The 22,443-nt window shown below is 43.9% G+C and overlaps 2 protein-coding genes across 2 annotated transcripts; one reads left to right on the forward strand and one right to left on the reverse strand.

Annotated features, from left to right (window-relative positions):
- The first annotated feature begins 233 nt into the window (after positions 1-233).
- Positions 234-5,972, forward strand: KCTD20 (potassium channel tetramerization domain containing 20). Its single transcript, XM_010075014.1, has 7 exons — positions 234-377; positions 1,238-1,517; positions 2,395-2,497; positions 3,002-3,122; positions 4,071-4,268; positions 4,769-4,879; positions 5,484-5,972. The coding sequence occupies exons 1-7, from the start codon at positions 278-280 to the stop codon at positions 5,774-5,776; spliced, it is 1,206 nt and encodes a 401-aa protein (XP_010073316.1). The 5' UTR covers positions 234-277; the 3' UTR covers positions 5,777-5,972.
- A 6,752-nt stretch (positions 5,973-12,724) lies between these two features.
- Positions 12,725-20,936, reverse strand: STK38 (serine/threonine kinase 38; the record flags this gene model as incomplete). The annotated part of the gene is made up of 12 exons (XM_010075015.1): positions 12,725-12,855; positions 13,423-13,517; positions 13,758-13,853; positions 14,568-14,691; positions 14,889-15,006; positions 15,551-15,612; positions 15,946-16,048; positions 17,091-17,245; positions 18,130-18,253; positions 19,981-20,064; positions 20,603-20,725; positions 20,885-20,936. Coding segments are annotated over 12 exons (1,267 nt in total), but the record flags the coding sequence as incomplete, so codon positions are not given.
- Positions 20,937-22,443: the final 1,507 nt, after the last annotated feature.

Raw genomic sequence — 22,443 nt, forward strand, 5'->3', positions numbered from 1 at the left:
CAGCAAGATAGAGATAGACCCCTGGTTACTTTAATACCTTTCTTTCCTCTTCCTAGGTAAGTGTAGGGGCATAACCAGCATCATAAGCCCCTCTGAAGCCCAGTAAACTGTCTGAAGAAATGCCTTTGGAGCCTGAGGGACTTTTTTTGTGGTCCCAGATACAGGGATTTGAGCTTTGTTGCTTGGGAGTTTCTTGCAAAACTACCAACCTGGTATTTTCTCTCGTAGCTCTTCTCTTAGAAAACGCAACCAACTCCTCACGTCACGGAGGCCCAGCATGAATGTGAACTGTGATGGTGGGACAGACTGGTCAAGAAATCCGGAGTCCAGTTGCTCTGTGGAAAACGTAACTGTAGCAGTCCATGAGTCAGAAGAAAGTAATGTGCTAGGAGGTCACAGCCCCGCTGCAGTTCCCAGGACTGAGGGTAAGGATAATGTCTTTACCTTACAGCAATCTTTAAGGGAGAATTTTTTTTTCTTTTTTGAGGGGTGTTATGTTTTGGAAAAATTCCAGTATCCCAAGGCAGTTTGCACAGGGGAGTTCAGAATGTATGTACCGTGCCTTTGCCAGGCTGCTCTGAAGGACAAAGGTGCACAGCAGGGTTTAGGGTCATCTTGTCTTGGCAAGATCATCATGTGCAGCTCTTTCTGAGGTTGTCCCTGAACAGATAAACTGAAAGTGGCCAGAGTTTCCTGGTGAGCCATGTGCCCACTGTGGACCGGGCATCAAGCACTGCAGGTTTAAACCACCTCTAGTGTGGTGTGTGCTTCTGCTCCAGCTTTCCTGGGAGAGTAAGTGTTGGTACTTGGCGTCTGTGTGGCTGTATTTCTGGCCTTGATCAATTCCTTTGCTCCTGCTCTTTACTCACTAAATCCATCTTGCTTTAAGAAGGGCTACTAGGCGTCATGGTTCATCAGGAAATTTTTTCTCCAAAATCCAACTGCTGGCTCAATTTGGAAACGGAGTTTAGTTTTCTATCATCTAACATTGCCCCAATAGTTATGTATATTGGCATCCTTTGTTACTGGATGCCTCAATCCAAAATCCAACTGCTGGCTCAGTTTGGAAATGCAGTTTAGTTTTCTGTCATCTAACATTGCCCTGAGAGTTATGTGTATTGGCATCCTTTGTTACTGGATGCCTCAGTTTTCTCATTGCAGTAGGAAGTGTTACTATGAAATTATGTTTTTTAATAAAGTATATCTTACCCTTGCAATATTTGTTTGTCTTCCTCAGGTTTAGATTCTGAATGCCGACATACCGCTTGTCCAGTAGGTCCCCAGATGAGTAGCATGTTGTCAGCTCCTGAAGACAAGCACAGCTGTCATTTCCAGGATGGAAGTAAGAGACAGTCCGAATATGTGAACACCCAGGAACGCCACGGATGCTGCACGTTGTCTTCAAGCATCAGTTCCCAAACAGTGGCTCCAGAGAAAGTGACGCTCGTGGTAGATGGCACTCGCTTTGCAGTGAACCCACAGATTTTCACTGCTCACCCTGATACTATGCTGGGAAGGTGGGTGATTTCCCCTATTTTCAAGGTACCTCAAGGAGGTCAAATGTTTGTTCAAACGGAACGAACCCCTAATATTTGGTTTGTGATCTTGTGTGTATGCACAAGTGAAGTGAGGTTGACCTCATTCAGAACTTGGCTGTAAGTGAGGCCTTGAAGACAAGACCAGATGTAGAGAGAGTTGGTAGTTCTCTCTCCCTTCAGTCCACTTTCTTCAAACATGTGTGCTTCTAGCTCGCCATGGTCTGCTTTTGCCTTCTCTCCAAGTGTTTGCCTTGTTTGTAAGTAGTACATCTGGTCACAGCTGATAAATTCCCTTCCAAAATGGGGAAAATGATAATGCTCCATTCCGCTTCTGCTGTTATCTTCTGATCCTCTCTCAAAAGAGAAGTCACTGAGCTCCCTGTAACATGACTTAAAGGTTGGAGCCTATCGATGCAATGCGACAGGAAGCATTAATTTTCTGTCTTACCAGTGCTTTCACCCATCTCTGACCACAGCCAGCCAGGTTCTGCTGGGCTACTGACCCTCGCACAGGTCATTGAGTAAAACAAGGGGTCAAAAGGCACGCGGTGGTTATCCTGCACAGCCTCATTGAAAGGGCGTTCCTGCCAGGGTATTTTGGCTTGAATGGTCTCTTCCGCCAAGCTGTGCCTTGTTCCATACAATACAGTAGCTATAGCAACAGACAGAGTCCAGCTATAGGAGGACTTAGCTGAGACAGCTCTTGTGCTTATTTACCAGAGATTTGCAAATAGGTTTCAAATGACTGTATATATGTGTCGCTGCTGGGTTTGTTTAACCTCAGTCCACCTATTGGTCCCTAGAATTCAAGCTCTTAAGTGTACTTGTGCACTTACATACATTTTTATCTGTTCAGAATGTTTGGACCAGGAAGAGAATATAATTTCACCAGGCCAAATGAAAAGGGAGAATATGAAATCGCAGAAGGAATTAGCTCAGCTGTGTTCCGGACTGTGCTGGTAAGGAGATGTTTTCAGATTGAAAAAAACAATCTGTGTGTCACATGTGCAAAACTGAACCATCTCCCAGGCAGCTGCACACCCCCTGGGACATATTATTTTATTCCTGGTTTGCATTGGGATTAAAAAAAAAAAAAATTAGTAGAATTTGGTATGAGTCAACATTTCAGATATTTGCTCATGTCGCCTTTTACCTTTCTTGGGTCGTGCCATTGTAGTTCCTGAGCTCCTGGCTGCGTATAAATGCATGTTGTATATGAGATGTTATGAAACCTTACGCCACAGGAAAAGTTTTAACTGGAGCTCACGGTTTATTAGACCCAGGAGGATCTGCAAAGAGACGCAGATTCTCGGACAAGCAGGGCTGTTTTTACTGTTCACAGAGCTATATATAGCCTCTGTAACTCTCAGATGTTGGTTAACAAAACAAAGAGCTAATTAAAAATTATCAGAGTCCAAGCTATTCTTAATTTTTCTCTCCATAAACTGTCCTTTTATTTGCAGGATTATTACAAAACCGGAATCATTAACTGCCCTGATGGGATTTCCATCCCAGACCTTCGCGACACATGTGATTATCTCTGCATCAACTTTGACTTCAACACAATCAAATGTCAAGATTTAAGTGAGTATGGAGAGAAATCAGCTCTTATTAGATGATCTGCATGGTTTGGAGAGCTCCGATCCTGATTCAGTGCAGTTCTTAATCATGTGCTTTACTTTAAGCAGGAAGGTGTTGGACTCCACTAGCGCTCTTGTATGTGTTGCATTTAAACAGCTTCCTTTTTTGCACCATCAATCCAATGTGAAGTGATTGAATCCTGCAGAACGCAGGCACCTTGCTCAAAAAAGCAAATTTAAATGGTAAAAATTCTAGTAACAGAGGCTGAGGAGAGGAGCTTACTGTTACAGCCAAATAAAATGAAGGGTAAAAGCAGGGTTGTAACTCCTATCTAAAATGAACCAGAGAATCATGAATAATTTATGCTAAACAGTGATGGGCAGAGCAGGAACCAAAGATACCAAAGTTGGAAAGTAGTAGAGAGTTCCTAGTCACGAAGGGATCTGACTGGGAGAAGCTTTTTGGTGGGTATGCTGGCAAAGAAGCGCAAATAGGTAAATCTGGGAAAGGCACTGGACTGAAATGGGACATGAGGTATCACAGCACAGGCCTTGCGTAGAGTTTCCTACGCTGTCATCTGACGAGTGATCACAGAGAAGGCAGAAAATGTGCTCTCAAGGACAGGTTGTTGCTGGAAATTCAAGTTAAGTATCATAATGGATTAATTATTCAGTCTGTTAGTGTTTTGCTGTATTGATTGGACCTTGGTGGTTTTTTAATGGTAATGTAATGGTTCTACAGTGTCATTCGCATCCCATTTGAAATGCAGCCTCATAGATCTGATTTTGCCAGTTCTGGAGCTGGAGGCTGTTGGTGCATCTGAACATATGCTAAGGAGTTTAGCTAAAGAGGAATGCAGGCTGTGCTCGTGAATGCGTCTGGAAAGTGTAGAGCTGAGACATCTTTTCATACTGTGTAAAAAAGCTCATCATATGATTTGTGTCTCGTTAGGTGCTCTGTTACACGAGCTCTCCAACGACGGTGCTCACAAGCAGTTTGATAGCTACCTGGAGGAGCTAATCCTGCCCATCATGGTGGATAGCGCCAGGAAAGGGGAGCGTGAATGCCACATTGTCGTGCTGACGGATGAAGACACCGTGGACTGGGATGAAGATCACCCACCTCCCATGGGCGAGGAGTACTCACAAAGTAAGGGCACTGTGATGGAGCTCCTGGCGCTGTGTTTAGTTACAACCAGACATCTGGCCGTTAGGAAAGGGCTCATTACCCAAACAGCAGTCTTCCTTCAGGAAGAGCTGCTGGCACATGGAGTCCTGTTTCCTACATTCCCTCTGCTCGAGGCAGGATACCTGGCTCCTGAGAGCTTTGGTGTGACTGCCCGCATTGGCAATGACAGCACTCACTGCAGCTTTTCCTTTTGTTTGCTGCCTCCCCTCAGCCTTTTCCTGGCTCTCTAGGGAGTGAATACTCTTTGCTGCACACACCCATCACCATCCATTCTCTCCAGATTGTAATGTCTGTCGCTACCCTCCCACCAAGGAAGTGTAGCTACTCCAGCGATGAGAACAGACACCTGAAGTAGGGCTTGGAAACCAGAGCTGGTTTTTGGCACCCCCGCAGCTGAGCGTGTCACGAGCAGGGAGGAGGTCCCTCCTTGCAGATTCTAACCAATCCTTTTATTTCTGAAGTCCTTTACAGTTCCAAGCTGTACAGATTCTTCAAGTACATTGAGAACCGTGATGTTGCAAAAGCCGTATTAAAGGAACGGGGCCTGAAAAACATTCGCATTGGCATTGAAGGTAAAGTGTTTCTTCAACAAAGGAAACTCTAAAACAGTTTTAAAGAAACCTAAAACAGGTGACTCCATAGTCAGCAAAGCCTGGTTTCCTCTGGACTCCAGGCATTTCTTACTTTGTTCTGGGTTTTACTAGGTATTTATTTTCGTGAAACTAGTAGAACCTGGGGCATCTTCCTTCACCTCTGTCGTGTTTCACTGAAATTGGCCAGGAGGGTCAAAAGTTAAGGGAAAAATGAGAAATACATAGCATGTACTGTCTCTTTAGGACCAAGCAAATGGGAAAGGGTAGTCACCCTTCTGCCTGCTGATCCAGGCATTCCCTTAGGGAGTTTGGAGAACATGCTCTGTCCTGGGGGACTGTCTTATTTTTGTAGTGGCTCTTTGCTCACAGAATGGCTAACTTTGTGCAGGCATTGATTGTAGGACCACGCACAATGCTGCACCATGGGGAAAAAAAAAGGGGCCTTTTGCAAGCCATTAATGTGGAATGTGAGCATTTGTCTACTAAGTGCTCCATAATCACTCCTGCCTGGCTGTGCAGGGACCCTATTGTCCCTTTGTGCAAGTCAGAGGTGTGTAGTGCAGCTGACTCTCTGTGTTTTCAGGATACCCCACCTGTAAAGAGAAGGTGAAGAGGAGGCCTGGTGGCCGGTCAGAAGTGATCTACAACTATGTTCAGCGGCCGTTCATCCAGATGTCATGGGAAAAGGAAGAAGGGAAAAGCCGTCATGTTGATTTCCAGTGTGTTCGGAGCAAGTCTCTAACAAACCTCGTCACCGTGGGTGATGACGTTTCAGAGGACCATGAGGTTATAATGCATCACCCCCCTCAAGTAGATGAACTGGACAGGCTGAACGCACCCTTCTCCCAAATGGCTGTTAACGATCTACCAGATTAGTTGTGGTTCAGGGTGGATAGTCCTGCTTGATGTGGGAACATCTCAGCATAGTTTCATCCCAGGTGATGCAACACAGACTCCTGCAAGGTGCTTTGTCCTCATTCATGCTTTTACTCCATTGTCATATTTCAAGCATGTTAATAAAGAGGCACGCTCCATAGTCTAATTGTGCAATCCAAAGCAACGACTCCTCAAACAAAGAGAAATTATGCTGTTTGTTTCTACTACAAAGGCTTCCAGACTGTTGGGTGCTGAATATTTTACTTAAACTTCTAAAAGAAGAGCAGAAGTATTTAGAAAGGTCTTGTTTGACATGAGAGAGAGGAAATTCTGGGCCTGTCAGGACAAAGCTTTCCTTTACCATTAGGCACACAGCTTTGCTGTTGTGATAATCAGTTACAAAGGAGCGAACATCAAAGCAGGACAGATGATACTCTTTCATCAACCAGCAGAAATGTAGCACAGTTGTGACAGCAAAATCCTGAGTGTGGAGGAATGAAAGCAAAATCCTGAGCGTGGAGGAATCTGTTTACACTGCCACCTGGCTTTCCATCTGGTGTGTTGTACTGCTGTTCTAGGGAAGGACGAGCTCGTTTAATAGGAAGTGTCTGTGCGTTCACTGGAATTTCCCATATATATTTCTCTGTAAGGTGGAATTGCTGTTTTTAGGGATGCTGTCTGTTAACTTCAGTAAAACAAGGAGATTATGCTGAAGGAAAAAGCCAAAAAGAAAGGACTGTAGTTGATACTTTACCAACAAAGTAGATCTGGCTAGTAGCCTGATAGATGTAAGAACCTTTCTAGCGGTGACTGTGCATGCTGAAGACTTTCTTTTCTCCTCCATCCCCCTGCTAAGATAAGAAAAGCCAGTGGAGGAGCTCCCAGTACAGCCAGTTTATTACCTGAGTAAAATCCTTGGTCTCATCAGCCTTACTCAGGCAAAATTTCTGTAGACTCTCCAAGGGGCATTCTACTCTTGCAGCTTTAAAAGGCCAGCTGCTTTCTTCCCAGTTTGCAACTAACTGGACCATTTGCTGTCAGGCAGGTAAGAAATACCAATAGTAAATTTTTCAGTAGAGAAGAATACATGTACCTAGGAACAGTTCTCCTTTGCTGGTGTGAATAGATAATCCCGGTCTGTGGTTAAGGCTCTGTTCATTTTGGATTCGGGGCCAACAAAGCTGTGACTGTAGGTGTGGACACGCTCCAAGGTGGTTAACTCAGTTACAGCAGAGCCTAGCTGGTCCTGTTGGAAAGCTGCTTCCTTGGAAAGTTGTTGTCCTGGGTTAAGCTGTTATAAAGAAAGTTAACTCTGTCTCTGCTTAACCCAGGAGAGTTGTTAAGTTCAGGTTAGGTCTGCTCTTGCAATTGACTGCTGTTGAAATCTGTCCCACTTACGCATTGAGTTACCTGCTCATAGCTGGTAAAATAGAGGTAGGTGCCAGTCTGCCCCTAGAAGGTTTAATTCTTTGGTGTCAGGGTTGCATCATCAAGCAAATTTTTATTATTCTCCATATGTCTGCAAAGTGTATGGTAGACTTAGCATTGAAGATTGTTCCTACTGTTTGCTGTGGAGGATGTTTGTGGTTTTTAGTGTAAGTAACATGACAATATGAAGCACAAATTTTCCTCAAGGTTTATGAGTGGTGTTTTAGTTAGGAGTAACAAAATCTCTGCCAAGGTGTGTACTTGCTGATCTATTTAGTTCCCATTTGTATGGCTACAGGTTCCATTCTGTGCATTCTGTTCTTAGCTTCTTCCCTAAGTGCAGCAAATGGATTTCTTCTTTTTGTAAGTGCCTATGGGAAGATTTCCAAAAGTGCTTCAGGTCCTCCTGAGAGCCCCAGGGGTTCAGATGCCCAGGTCCACCTGACTTTGGAAAAATCCTCTGTGTCACTGGATCAGTAGAGAGAAGTGTCCTTCAGTGTCCGCACAGGCATGGTGTGCAATCACTTTCCATTATTGCTCTAGGTGAATTTCTATTTTTGTAGTAGAGAAAGGAAGATGTATGGACCATTAACCTTCCAGCTGAGGGCCAGACCAAACCCATTACTTGCCTCGGGAACGCGCCGTTCCCACAAGTCAAGCAAAGGCAGCGGTGAGACTGTCCCCCCAGCAACGATGGAGCTTGTCCCCAGGCGCTATGGATTATTTTTTTATGTGTGTATTTATTTTTACAGCAGTGTTTTAAGTTTTAAGTAAAGGTGTATTGGTGTTAGTCAGCTGACTTGGAGTTTACACATGCTCTGCTCTAAGGACACGTGCACGTCGCTGAGCGCTGCCCCGCAGGACTGTGTTGAGGCTTCAGATGCTGAGCATGGGACAGCACCTCCCAGGATCTGACAGCTCAGTCCCATGCTCGGCCAAACCAAACCCCACCAGTGTCTGTCCCCGAGCCCAGTGTCAGCCCGGCCTCTTGCAGGATTCAGCCAGTTTATTAGAAATAGTGACCCCAGACCCTTAACTGCGGCGGGCCGAGGGTTAAAGGCTGCTAGTGCCTTCTGGGAACCTCCTGGTACTCTGTGTAATCGATTTGGACCTTCAGCATGGGATAGAGGTGTCCAGCTTCTGTGACTTCCATGCAGTTTTTACCACTCTGAAAAGCTACTGTACTTGATTGGCTTTCCCAAGTAATTAAAGATGTGTTTTGGATTTTTTTTTTTTTTAGTAGAGTGAGTCCCATGGGAACACTAAATAAAATGGAAAAAGTGTGCGTTTTGCTTTTCCTCCTCTTGGTCACCTACTGTTCACATCCAAGGTCAAGTTTTGTCTTATTCTAGATATTCAAAGTGTTACCTGTGGTGTTATGAACTACAGATGTACAGTTTCTTTTCTGTATTAAAGTATAAATGATACGTGGCTTCTTTGGCTCTTTTAGAAATTGTTTTAAATGTGGAGTATAAGAATGAGCAGGTGATGGATGGCTAGAAGGTTTTGTTTCCTTGCTTCAGAACCTAAAGATGGCTTGTGACCCCAAAGTCTTAGGAGCAGTTTTGCGGCAGGCAGAGCCTGGTTGATCTGGCAGAGACCTTGTACAGAAGCGTTACTACCACGTGTGCCCAGAGGACTCAAAGTTTGCCAGCTCTTTGCTCTAAAAGCAGCACATAGCGCAGGTGTGAGCCAACACCACGTCACCCACGAGCTCTGCAGCATCTCAGACAAGCCCCAGTGCTATCTTTGGTTACTCTGCTGCGAAAGATGCTCCCTGCTTCTGCCTACTTCTGGCTTTGGAAGAAAACAGCTTTGGAGCAGGTCTGGCTTTTATCTCCATCTCCAGTGTTGGATATATTTCAAGGGTTTTCTTAATGAAGCTTGAGAGAAGTGTTAGAGATTGTGAACAAAGTGGAATTTAGTGGGATTACGGAGGTGACAGCTAACTTGTACTCGCAAATGGAGCTGTCGCAAATGCGAAGCAATGAAATAAGAACTGTAAGTTGATTTTGGCATGTTACAAACTGGGAGAAAAAAGAAATAAAGGGTCGTAGCTTTGCTTCCAATGCTACTTGCGGCTTATTATCTGTTTTTAAAACAGAAAAAAGATGAAAAAGAACTTGCCCTGAAGCTGATAAACTGGAGTGATGCTTACACAATGCAGGGCACCTGGGTGTAAGGCCAGGGCTGTCCACCCCTGCCAGGAGCCTGGGCACATTCTGCCCAGAAATGCTGATTTTTTTTCATAAAGACACCACTGTCTTTCATCATTAACAGGGTGCTCAGGTCTTCATGGCTACTCTGCATCTTTTGGAAACGCAGTCTTCAACCCCTGAGTGACCATTGCATCCTCATACCCAAGCCCTTGGTTTTAAAATCACTTTCAAAAAAAAATACACACCTGAGAGATTCCAGTTTGTAAAAACAAAAGGTGCCAGCAAAACTGTGTTTACTAAGAGGGTTTTATTTACACAACACAATGCAAAGATCATTCTATAAAAAGTTGGCTTCCCCCAGCAACACGCAATACACTTGCCAAATTTTACAGTGCAATTTATTAACAGCTTTGAAATATTTACAGAACACTTTTTCACCGTAGAGGTTAAGGCAGAGTCAGGGCACAGTGATAAGAAACTCTCAGTGCAGTTTTGTGCTAGGCATGATACGGAAATGAGCTGGCAGCATAACTCCCGTTCAGATCCAGGGGAAATTCAGGTTGGAATTACTCCTAGAAGTCCAGCAACTGCTTGCAGCTTTAAAAAAAGAGCTGAAAGATACATACAACCTCACTACACAAGCCAAGAAGAATGTTTGGCTAAGGTGGGAGATGGAACGGGCATACAAAAATCTTCATCTGTTAGCAGGGAAGTATGGATCCTGGCAAGACGACACTGTCCTTTTTTTCCTAGGGCTGGTAAGCAGCTGGAATGGGAAGCAGGATAACGATGCAACTGGGATGCGAAACCTGCCCCTGGAAAGGTGTCCACAAGAACTAGATTCAAAGACATCCAACTTGTACCAAAAGATAACAGGAGTGAGGTACCCAACTGCTCCTTGGGCCTTTGAAAAACTTCACCTTTAACTCACAAAGTGACCGATCAGAGGTTTCAGAAGACTCTCAAACACATGCACTCACAATGCACAATACGTAGCACTAGATAGGTTTTTTCACAGCAGGCTATCACAACTTAGAATTGTGTAGCTTCTTCATCTTTGGTATTTATAAATAAAAATGCCAGTCCCTTTTAGTAAAGGGATAATGCAGCTACTCAAAATCATTTATTCCTTATCCACAGCAGCTTTAAAGGATTTTTTTTTTTATTTATTTTAAGGCAGTATCTAAGCTGTTAGGAATTTAAAAAAATGTTTTGCCATTAATACCTCTTAGTTTTCCAATGGTTTATAAGGCAACATTCTCAAGTAGGTAGAAGGAACTGCAGGATAAAGAGACAGAGCCATTTTAGAAGTTGGTGTCAGCCCTTTGTAAAAAAAAAAAAGGGGAGCAGAAGGTGTTATTACTGACTCGTTGGTGAAAAGCCTGATCCTAGCACTCGTTACTTCAGTTAGCCCTTTTTCATCTGAGTGAGCCCTGCTGTGATCCTGGTACTTCTAATGAAGGCTGGTTTTGCATTTCACTTTCATGAGATCCAACTGGTATCTAAACAGCTGATGGCAATTCATGAAACTCCTAGGACACATGGAAAAACACGCGGGCTGGCGAGGGAGAGGATGAGTTATCATCACCTGGTTTGAGCTGGATGTGGTACTTTCACTCCCCCCCCTCAGTCCTTCATGATGGCACTCAGTTCAAAAAGACATCTAGGTAAAAATTCCCTAAAAGCTCCTATTACAAAAAATTTCACTACAAACTCATTTTCTTTCATTTACTAATCTAGAAAGTTAGGACTCAATAGAACCGAAAGCCTTCCTTTTACTTTGAAACACTGCTTTAGCTTTCTTTCTAAATATTTTTTTGTCTGTGCTATGTAGTTAAGTGTTCAGCACCAATAAAAGTTTGGAAGAATCCACAACAATTAAAATTGATCCATGCTTTTAGAAACCTCATTACATTTCTATTTAAAAAAAAATATATATAATTGCAAATTAAAGACTGGAACCAGGCAGAGCCAAAGGTTGATGCCAGCTGCCCCTGGAAGTGCAGAGTGGAGCTCATGATGATAAAAAGGAAGCAATCCTCCTTCCCAAAACACAGTCATGTTCTGAGAGATGCTTAGGGAGAGAAAGGCACTTTGGGGCTCTCCTGGTGAGCATCCTTGATCATAACTGAATGTACTTTTATAAATGACACTAGGCAATAATCCAAGAGCGGAGGTGGTGGGTTCCACTGCCCTGAAAGCGAGCTCCGGAGGCACTGGCCCTTTGGAAGAGCCCAGGGACAGGTGGTTCAGCCCTGCCAGCAAGAGGAGCTCTGCAGGGAAAAGCCTGGGAGGCCTCCAGCAGCAAAGCTCAGAAGAATCTGATCTTGTTCTGCTCAAAACCATGAGCAAAAAGATGGTTTCATCTCTAAATCAATGAACAGCAGATATTAAAAGTGGCCAAAAGATGGCAGGGGAGGAAGGGGAAGCCTCAGGGCTGACCCAGCTGTGCACAAGATGCCCACCAAGAAGCAGGTGAAATGAATTTCCCTCCCTCTCTGCCCTAATTCCAGCTTCACTTATGTTTCCAGATGTAGTTTTTATTGCCTGCATTGTTTATAGATCCTTCCTTTCAGACAGGAACTGAAAACTGCCGGCGCTTGGTGGAGGAAGTGGCCCCGTTTCTCCTATCACTGTCTAGAAAATTAAAAAAAAAAAAAAAGCGTTGCACAATTTTTTTAATTTAGAAAAAATATTAAATGGCTTGAGGGTCACTGTCTTAGTACCAAAAGTAAAGTGCACCGCAACTGGAGGCTGCTGCGACAGAGTTGAGAAATGCTATTGAAGAGGCTTCCAAGTAGCATTATAAAAACCAGCACTACAAACGAAGGATAAGGCAATACGAGTTGTGTCCTTCTACTAGATAGTTTACTGGAGAGTCGTCTATCTCAAGCTTTAATTATTGCTTTGTTTCCTCTGCACTGAAGTCCTTAGCCACCGGGAAAACGGCGCTGGCGGAATTGGCTGCTTGAGTTTGTCATTTAATGCAGGACTGGCAACCCAGTCCCTATCAACATCCGTGCTCTGCAAAGTCAGCGTGAAGGCTCGCTCTCATCTCGTGATGGACTGTACAGTCTGGCAAAGAATTTAAAAAGAAAACTGTAACTCTTGCTCCTGAAGCAGCAAAATGTGCTCGCAGCAGAGATGACGCAAACACTTTGTGGATTTTTTCAATGGCGTAGAAAGAAAAAAATCCTTAGTAACAGCCAGGGTGTGTAACAAAACAGGGTCCTGAAGTCTCCTCCAAGAGTTGATAGCCCTCAAGTTTTCTTTAAAAAAAAAAGAAAAAGTTCTTTGATGGGTATAAACCCAAAGTACAGGAACAGAATTCCACGGCTCAGAAGTTGTCCCAGGTGATTTATTACTTTCCTGCTTTCATATAGGATGGTATTGCTCCTCGGGCTGTCAGACCTTCGAAACGCTTGTAGGTGTAGTTGATGAAAACCCAGTCCTTGTTCTTGTAGTCGGTCTCTGGGTGGTTGCTTGTTGCCACTGATAAGATATAGAAAAAAAAAAATTATCCTTTGAAGGCTGCGAAGTTTATTTTCATACAAACCACTGGATGTGGAGTAGGGGAGAAGGCTCCTAAAGAAAGAAGTATCATAAGTCTAGGCATCCCATTTCATTCTTCAACCCCAGTCGAGTTTCTTAAACACATGGAGCCAAAGTGTGACTGTGCTTTGACACGGAAATGCAAGAATTCTTTAGAGATTTACACCAAAACATACTGTCCCCTTCTGTCCCCCCCTCTCCCTACCCTATATGAAATGCTGGGCATGCCAGCAGGAAGCTTGCGGGTCCTGCTGAGATTTGAACTCTGGGAGCTCAGCTGCCTCTTGGAGATGTCCTTTCTCAGGCGGCTCCCACATCACTCACAAGTCTGCATCCCACCTCCTGAAACCCACACACCCCTGCACCGTGAGACCAGCTCACAATTCCATCATGATTAAAAAAAACCCCAAACTAGCATCTAGTGCGATCCTTTCTGTGATTAACACTGTTACACTGTTCTACCGGAGGAGAGGAAGGACCCTTTACACGCAGAATCAAAGCGTTTACCTGTTGGTTTAAGTATATCAGATTCTGGAAATTCATCAAAGTTTGAGGTATCATCAATACTTTTAATTTCTATTGAAATTGCAGCAGGTCTCTCTCTGCCAAGAAAAGCAGATTCAGCATTAAAGATTTCAAAGGCAGGATTCAGCCACTTTCCGTTTCTTAACAGAACCAAAGACTGAAGGTACCTAAACCTCAGCAAGCTTCAGATAAGGAACAAAATACTCTCGCCCACAGCTGGAGAAATGCCAGTCAAGCTGCTCCCCTCTGCTGAACAGGACTAGCTTTAAGCAGTCTCTAGAGAAAGAGCAGCTTGATTTTTCTGCAAAGCATCTTACCTGATATGCTCCCAATCAACCCCTTCAAAGAACAGGTTACTCTTTATTTCCTCCACACCAGACGCACCAATTCTGTGCTCCCATTCACAGCAAAATCTGGGATGGAAGGAAGAATGAAAATGAAGGAAGAATGAAAATGAAAGCATTCCATCCAGCAATGGAATGGCTTTCTGAGCTGATACCACTACGGTTTCTTAACATAGAAATGGAGAAGGTCAAGAACTCCCACTGCAAAACCAACACACAAAGTCATGCTTCGGAATGTCATGCCAAATGCTCCAGTTAGGATGTGGTATTCCTTCCCAACAGGATAACGGGCCCTTTCTACTTCAGGACCAGTGCAGAGCACGAGAATATATAAAGCCTAAAAAGCTAGACATTTATATTTCTGTCCTGAGAATAGATAAGTGGTTGAAAATATAAATGAAAGAGCAAGAGTCAGCACGCGCTGGGATACTCCGGTGCAGCCAATGTCAAAACCATTGCTGGGGTAAGAAACTAGCTCTGGCAAAGAGATTAAGTTGCTTCCAGGAGCAGCTCACAGACAAAACAAAGAGCAGAAACATTTGTGTTTTGCTAGACTGGGAGCACTTACACCGGAGCTCCTTTTTAGTCTAGTTCAGTCAGGGCTGCACTAAATGACCTTCGAGACAAATGTATTTGACAAGGGAGTTCAGCGTTTGATGCATGTGCGTAACAGAGTCACAAGCATCAGGCTTTTTTCATGTGAAACAACCTATGAGAGGTACGTAGGGTAGTTTGCAAGACAAGATCAGTACTGTATTAACTGGCAAACCACACGGCTGGCACCTTAAAATAAGATCCTTTGCTTTGTCAGATATCGGAACTTCTGGAGGAAATGTCAGAGTCTCTTTCCAATTCATGACTTTCTTATATGTTTCCTGAGGAGTCTCAGAACAGAAGGGTGGATAACCTGAAAAGAAAGAAAAATACAATCTTGTATAAAGCAAAAATAATTCCTGCAGGTACTGAAGTCTACAGTGCAGCTGAACAAACCCGCACAGCACGCGAGGAGTGGAGGCTTTGAGAACCTGAGCCCAAGCACGTAAATACGGCTGATGTCCTACCCCCCGATTCCTGCTTCAAACCCGTGCCCTGCCTGGTTCTTACCGATCAACATCTCGTACATGATGACCCCAAGCGACCACCAGTCACAAAGCTTGTTGTAGCCGGTCTGCATGAAAACTTCAGGGGCAATGTAATCTGGAGTTCCCACCGTGGAAAACGCCTGGAACAAACACCCCCGGTTACACACCCCTCCAGAAAACTGCCTGGGAGGGAAGTGGGAACTTGTACAACAGTGGTTATTTGGAGGAAGACACCAGATTGTCTCTAAGATCTTTTAGCAAAGTTGTTTAAAGCCTTTTTTTCAAGATATGTAGATACAAAATCAAAATGTTCATGTGAAAGAGTCTTAAAATACCGTCAGGGAAATGGGGAAAGCGACCATTGTCTGTATACACCTTGGAACGGGGGACTAGCCCCTTGTGACACTGGAAATGGTAAAAACTGTTCGTTTTAGCCAGGAGGCATCAATGTAAATAATTACGGCAGCACCATCTCGGGCACACACGTCACCAGCTGGGTCAGCAGATGGATGAAGGACAAACTATAGTCACTCTTCTTTTTAAAAGAAACGTAATTTTTTTTTTTTTTTCATTTCAGCATTGTTCAGAGCTCTGACATGGATTAATGCCGTCATTTAAACACGTGTGCCATTGGAATGCGACAGCTCAGCAGAGAACATTTCCAAGCAGGTGAGATGTACTTACCAACTGCCGTCTGTTTCTCTTCCAAGTCTCTGCTTTCCTTTTGGAATTCATGTTCTGGAAAGCTAAAGGAGATTGGAATATATGTGACTGAATCCTACTGGTCACCCAACCTCCCCTTTTACCCCAAAACCATCCTTTCCAACCTCAGATAAAGAAGGTGAGATACAGCTGGCATCTACCAACTCACACCAAGTTTTACTTCGAGCTTTATTCCACATGCAAAGAAGGGTCTGAAACTTCTGGAAATGAAGATGTTTATGTACATTAAAGTAACTGAAACTATTATACAGAAGTTTCACAGTAAATCAAAATTACACCTCAGTGTTCCCATTGAAATTAGTTGTCAGGCACCAACAGCAAGAACGCCGATACCCTTCTGAAGCCGAATCACTTACTGAAGTCACTAGGAAGACTGTGGTTCAGGTTTCTATAAAATTCTGTTCTGTGGGCTTTCTTCAGTCCAGTGCACAGACCAAAATCCGAGAGTTTCACATGGCCCTAGGAAGAAAAACCCAAAATACAAAACCAATATGAGACACTAGCTTAGCAAGGAAAGATTTCTACTTCTTCCCCTCCCTCTCTTTTGCATAATAAATAGATTCGCTCTTTTTGCATTTCTTGTTTTATCCCAAGCCTGGATGTGCACATGGAACCAAGCCATTAATACTGATCAAGCTAATAATACTCTCATCCCTACAACACAGAGAAAGCCCAGGAACTATTTGCTTCAAGAAATCACAGCTCCTGCAAGCTCCTGACCGCTTCAGAGTGAGAGCGACCGTCTCCAGAGGGAGCTGTAGTCCCTGGATTGTGCGTAGCCCCAACAGATAAACACCTTAAATTCAGTGACTGGGTCTGTCTTAGGGCATTAACATGCGGCCACAGCAGCTAGGTGGAATTTTTAGATGTGTATTTAAAACAGAAATCCTTTTCCAAGTCCTGAATCTGGATGCAGACACACTGAATTCCATCAGAAATTCCAAGAGTGTGTTATAACCTGGCTAGAAGTTTCCTGCTGGCAAACTTTCTCCAAACTAGCTAAATTTTAAGCAAACTCGCAGTGAGCAATAGGAGGATACAGAACCAATCAAGCTTTTTGCAAACTGCCTGGGGCAGCCTGGCCAGCCGTCAGAAACACCCCCTGATGCTGTGGGAGAGACCGTCTCCGTTTGCAGCCTCGCTCGTGGGACAGAAACATCCTTCTGTTCCGTAAGATCATCTACCCAACAGCTGCCAAGCGTGAGCGGAACAGATGTGACACCAAAAGGAAACATCTTTGAGTAAGAGGGGAGAACTGGAACCGCGTGGTTTAAATTGCAGCTAAAATAACCCAAAATATCTTCAACAACTGTCAGAAGGAGCCCGTAAGCGAGGTATGAAGGTGGAGGAGAGGTCTTGCTTGGCTTGGTTTCTTTTCCCCCCCAGTGATATGTCAGATATCCCCTCAAAAGCTAATATTAAAAATATTCCTATTTCAATATTACATATTGAAATATTAAAAATCACAAGCCCTATTGCCCAGCCAGCGGGCTGCACGTACCTTGCTATCCAGAAGCAGGTTGTCTGGTTTGATGTCCCGATGGATAAAACCCAGCTGATGAATAGAATCGATGGCTAGCACGGTCTCAGCTATATAGAATTGTGTCTCTTCTTCTGTTAGAGTGTCTTTTTTCATCAACAGTGTCATCATATCACCTACGAGGCCCCCCCCGTGAACAGCAAAGGTAAATACACGTGAACACACAAACTCCCCCCTTGCTCATTTTGCAGACTATTACAGAGAAAAGAACTAGCCTCAGGAAATCTAAACTGGTTCAACAGAAAATAATACAGCTCCCCAGCACCTCTGTGACAAACTTTTCTATTTTCTCTCGTGTCACTGTGTGTGGAAAGGCTTGTGCAGTAATCACATTGAGTTTCCTGGGACAGCTAAACAGCATAAAGATGAAACAGCAGCACAGGAGCATCCCTCAACCAAGCGTCAGCGATGGACCGCCACTCCTCACTGCGCAGCTGAATCCCAGGTTAAAATAGATATTTTCAGCTCCAGAGCTGTTACAAAAACCAGGCTGCATTTGCGCAGTGTCATCTCTTGTGGTTTCGTGAGTCACACAGATCACAGCCTTTCAGGAGAACTTTCTTCTAAAGCGAGTTACAGCAGCAGCATCGTTCAAGGACAAACATCATCCTTGGAAAAAGCACCTTAAAAGCTACTTCTGCTGCAAGCCAGCTAAAAACCAAAGGTTAGAAAAATAAAAAACTGGTTATGTGACGGTTCTGTAGGTAGTAAGGATAAGAACCAGCAGAATATTAAGGTTTCAACCATCTGCAGGTAGGAGACCCGAGCAGATAACCTCAAGCCTGACCCAAGGACCTCAACACCCTCACTCCTGAGAGCAGAAAGCTTTCCGACGCCTCCTTGGTTCCTCACCAACCACTAACCAGCACTGGAGAGGAACCACAGACACCCAGTCCCAGGCGACATTTGTAATTAAGAAATTAGAAATCCACAAACCAATCTCTAACATTCTGTGATTCTGTGAAACGAGGTCGGCAGCCGTTTGAGTGCAGGTAGTTACCTCCAGGCAGGAACTCCATGATAAGGTAGAGGTTTAGCTTGTCCTGAAAACTATAGAACATCTTCACAACCCACAAACTGTCTGCCTCCACTAGAATGTCCCGCTCCGCACGAATGTGGCCAACCTGGAGACACACATATGCATTTCATTAATTGCAAGGCAATGTTTTATTAGATCCATTTATTTTGCCGACAATCGAAGTACTGTATTGAAAAGACAGCAGTCCAACTTCTGCACAAGGGCAGAAACACCATCGAACCTTCAACAGTTACACCCCTCAGTATTTTCAGGTAAGAAAACAGCATAACGTGTTCAACCACAAATGCAAAAGTCATGCTTCTGACAACAAAAAGGTGAGAAGCTTTCATTAAATGTCTACATTTTTCCAGAATGTTTCTTTTTTTTTTTTTCCTGATAAATCCCATTGAACACTAACTCCATTTTCCTCTGCAGCATGAAGATCTGAAAGACTCTTTTACATTCAAAAATTTCCAAAGGCAAAAGTCCCCGTGAACTTTCCACTGGCCACATACACTTGAGTAACTTTTATACTTATTGTGTGACTTCTGCTGCCATAAATCGAGACACACGTAGGAGGGCAAGAGAGCACTAACCTCATTGTTTTAAGCAAAAACTCAAGCTAGATAAATTTAAACCACCCTCCTAAACGACAAGGCTCCGTACAGAAAGATATCCCACATTTATGTTTTTATTCTTTCAATCCTCAGGGGCTTGGGTCCCCTTCAAATCAGAACCGTACAAGTGATGTGGGACAGCGTGAAAACACTGCTCTTAAAACCAGTTAAAGACAGATGACTCCAAACCACAATTTATTACCATGGGATAATTCAGGAGGGCAAACGTGTGGTTGATTATAAAAGAAGGTTAATCCTATATACAAAAATATCTCAATTTTTTATACAGATATCTAACATCTCTAAAAACCTAGCTCTGCTCTAAACAGTTTGCACATCTCTCAGCTACGGCTCCAGCCTATTCCCACGGATTCAGACCAAAGCACCGATGTAGCAGTGCTGCCCAAAGCCTGTGTGCACTGGTGGTGGGGTTTTGAACAGGGTACCTTCAGAAACAGAAACCAGTTCCTGATTTTATGAACACATACACACAGCACCTCCTGGATTCAGCCCAGTGCCGAACAAGAAACGACCGTCTCAGACCTTCATACTGCCAGAAATGAAACTCCACTGCTTTATGTCCCTCCGAGCCAGAATTCCAGCAGTCGCATCGCTTGGAGATTTGTATCTGATTCCATAAATCAGAAACGCCGTCAAACACCAGCCTTGCCCTCGATACCGAATCGTTCACACGTGTAACGCACGTCACCGTAAAATGAGGAGGAACATAAATCAGATGTATAGAACTGTCCTTCTCCTTCACTGCAGAGAGACAAACCTAGTCCTTACAAAAATGCTCTGCCTCCCCGTGTTTTCAAGCAGCGAGTTCAGTCCTACCTTCAGAAACGAGGGTGACAACTGCAGTTTCCACTGAGACGAAGCGAGGCATCAGAGGTGGTGGGAAACACTCTTCTGAGGATTGTTACGTACAACAGCCCGTAACTACTGCTGTAACCCTACAGAGACTCCTCAGACTTTTGCATTGTTACAAGGAGTGTTTAAAAAACAAAAAATCATAAAAAAGAAAGAGCCCAGGAGACAACAGGTCCTCATGAATTCATCCAAGGTTTTTCTGACCCGTTTCCTCCATAAAAATGAGGGAAAAAAAAAAACCCACATAATTTTTTAGCTAGTAAACCTGGTCCACAGATGCCTCTACAGGTCACAGTTACCTAAACCATGGATGGTGGCATTCCTACTCAAGGTGACTATTCACCTGCTCTTTTTCCAGCATGTCGGCTTTACGTAGGATTTTCATCGCGTAGACGTGCCCTGTGTCCTTCTTCTGGACCAGTCGCACCTAGAAAATCCCCAAAACTGGAGTCAAATCCAGCATCGGAACCACAACTCTTGACACATTTGGGTATCAAAATTTCATTTTCATTTCCCATGATTTCATGAAATCCCATCAGATGATTAAAAACAAGCAGCGGTACGCAGCGCACAGCAATGGCAAACAAGTCCTGATAATTGATGAAATCATCTGAGCAGAGGTGACACATTGAGCAAGAGAAGCCCAAGCAGGGAAGTCCAACGCCACTTTCTCCGCAGAAGGGACTCCTGCAAGGTGCCCTCCAGGAGGTGACAAAGCCCCTGCCAAACGTGTACGTACTTGGCCCATCAAGTCCTTTCCAGTAACACTCACGTTCCCTGAAAGCACGCCGTGGTTTTAACCAGCGTTTATTAGGCGTAACGACGGGCGCACGTGACCGTTAAGCTAAAAACCAATCTGCGGCGGGTTGTTACGACATTTATCTTTCACCTGCATACACCACACGCGTCTGTAACAAACGGCAGCGCCGTTTAAGAAGCCGTTCAGGCGTCTTTTCTGGGCTTACCTCGCCAAATGCTCCTCTGCCTATTACTTTTAAAGACTCAAAGTCTTCCAAGCCAAGCCTTGTTCTCTTTAGGCGAAGAAATTCTGTTTCTTTTTGCGCGTGTGCTGACCTCCTGATTCTTTTCTAGAGTTTAAAAAAAACAAACCCACAGTGAGAATTCTGCAGGTGAGCTCCGTAGAGTTGCCAAGTGTTCCAACAATTCCAAGTAAAGATCCCAGATTTCCATTTATAAAAGCAAATCACTCGTATTTAACCATTACAATGAATTCCCACATTTATTACCTCTTCATCTTTTAAGCCTTCTTCCTCCATCATTTGTTCTAGCTTCTTTTGTCTACAGCAGAGAGAAATTAGAAAAATAAAGGGTGAATCATTAACGTTGATTCTTAATCACGTGCAGATATCCAACACCTCCGTCATCCGCTTGCTGGGATATCTGTGGAGCTGTCCTTCCTCTGCACCTCCAACTCATCATCTGCAAAACGAGAAAAGTTACTTTATCTTTCCTAATGCCCGAGATACTCAAAATATTTGAGAAGCGGAAACATGCCTGGACACATTCTTCCCCTTAAAGAATCAGAAATATTTATGGCCTTAGTACAAAATTATTATTTGGGAGAAAAGAAACAAAGGAAGCAAGAGTTAGAGGGGGGAATGGCTCCAGGGGACTTTTGTCCCCATTACCCTCCGGGAACTTCTCCCCAGCACTGATCGCGTTCATAGCTGGCTGAACTGGGATTGATGGGTTTGGGGTTTGTTTTTTTTCTCTCCATGTGTGTTTTTATTGGTATAACATTACTAACAAACTCCTTCTCTTGATGCAAGTCATTCTTCGCAAGATCCTCTTCCTGTGCCACTGCGCAGCTGCTGCGATGTGATAATATTGTGGGTTCTCGCTTCCACAATCCATTTAAATTGCTTTGAGCGTACCCAGTGAGCACTGGCCAGTCATCTCATTTCCCACTCAAACCAGTGACTCCAGTAGCAAAAGACGACTGCTGCACTACGCAGAATTAAACAGCTCAGCTCAGAAATTCCCCCAAATCTCCTTAATAGGTCCTGTCTGCGCTTCGGCGTGCGTTTCGTCAACACCATTTAAACACCAAATTACACATCCACAGACATCTATTGTTAAAAAAACATGTCCCTTGGTAAGTCCCCTGGGTTTGTTCAGCCAGAGTCTTGATCCTAAACAGAAAAAACCCTGTCCTTGAGGTTTTGGGAGGAGACAATAGCGCTCATAATAAAAACCAAGAGCTACGCAGGGAGAAAGCAAGGAATTAAATCAGGGATACCTTCTGCTTGGGTTGGACCTCAACCTCTCATTACTCATTTGAAGCTTTGAAGAAACTATGTAGGCAAATTTATTTCTAAATTGCTTCCCCATTGCTGCAGTTATTGGCGTTAGATTCCTCTTGGATCCACTCGGGGGTTTGGCAGCAAGCGAACCAGCACTGACCCGCTCTCAAAATTCCGATTCGAGACAGCGAGCTGGGAGAACGTCGGGAGCGCCAGGGCTACGGCTTGAGGGAATTCAGCAGATGAGAGGGTTCCAGCCAAAGGAAAGTAAAAGTAATACTTCTCCGTTCAATCGCTTGTTATATTTTGACCGATGGATTTAAAGAGATGCCATAGGTTCCGCTGACTCCCAGGCAAGAAGGCAGCCCCAGGTGTCAGTCCTTACAGCAACCCCTCGTGGTCTTTGAGATGATCTGACCTGATCACACCTTATAATCCAAACTGAAACCCATGCTCTAGAATGAGTTTGAAATAAACCCGATTTCAATAAATTCTATCGAAATATAAATAATAATATTTATAATATCATTCTTTTATACATT

This window comes from Pterocles gutturalis, unplaced genomic scaffold (genome assembly GCF_000699245.1).
Source record: "Pterocles gutturalis isolate BGI_N339 unplaced genomic scaffold, ASM69924v1 scaffold3917, whole genome shotgun sequence".
NCBI classification, from domain to species: Eukaryota; Metazoa; Chordata; class Aves; order Pterocliformes; family Pteroclidae; genus Pterocles; species Pterocles gutturalis.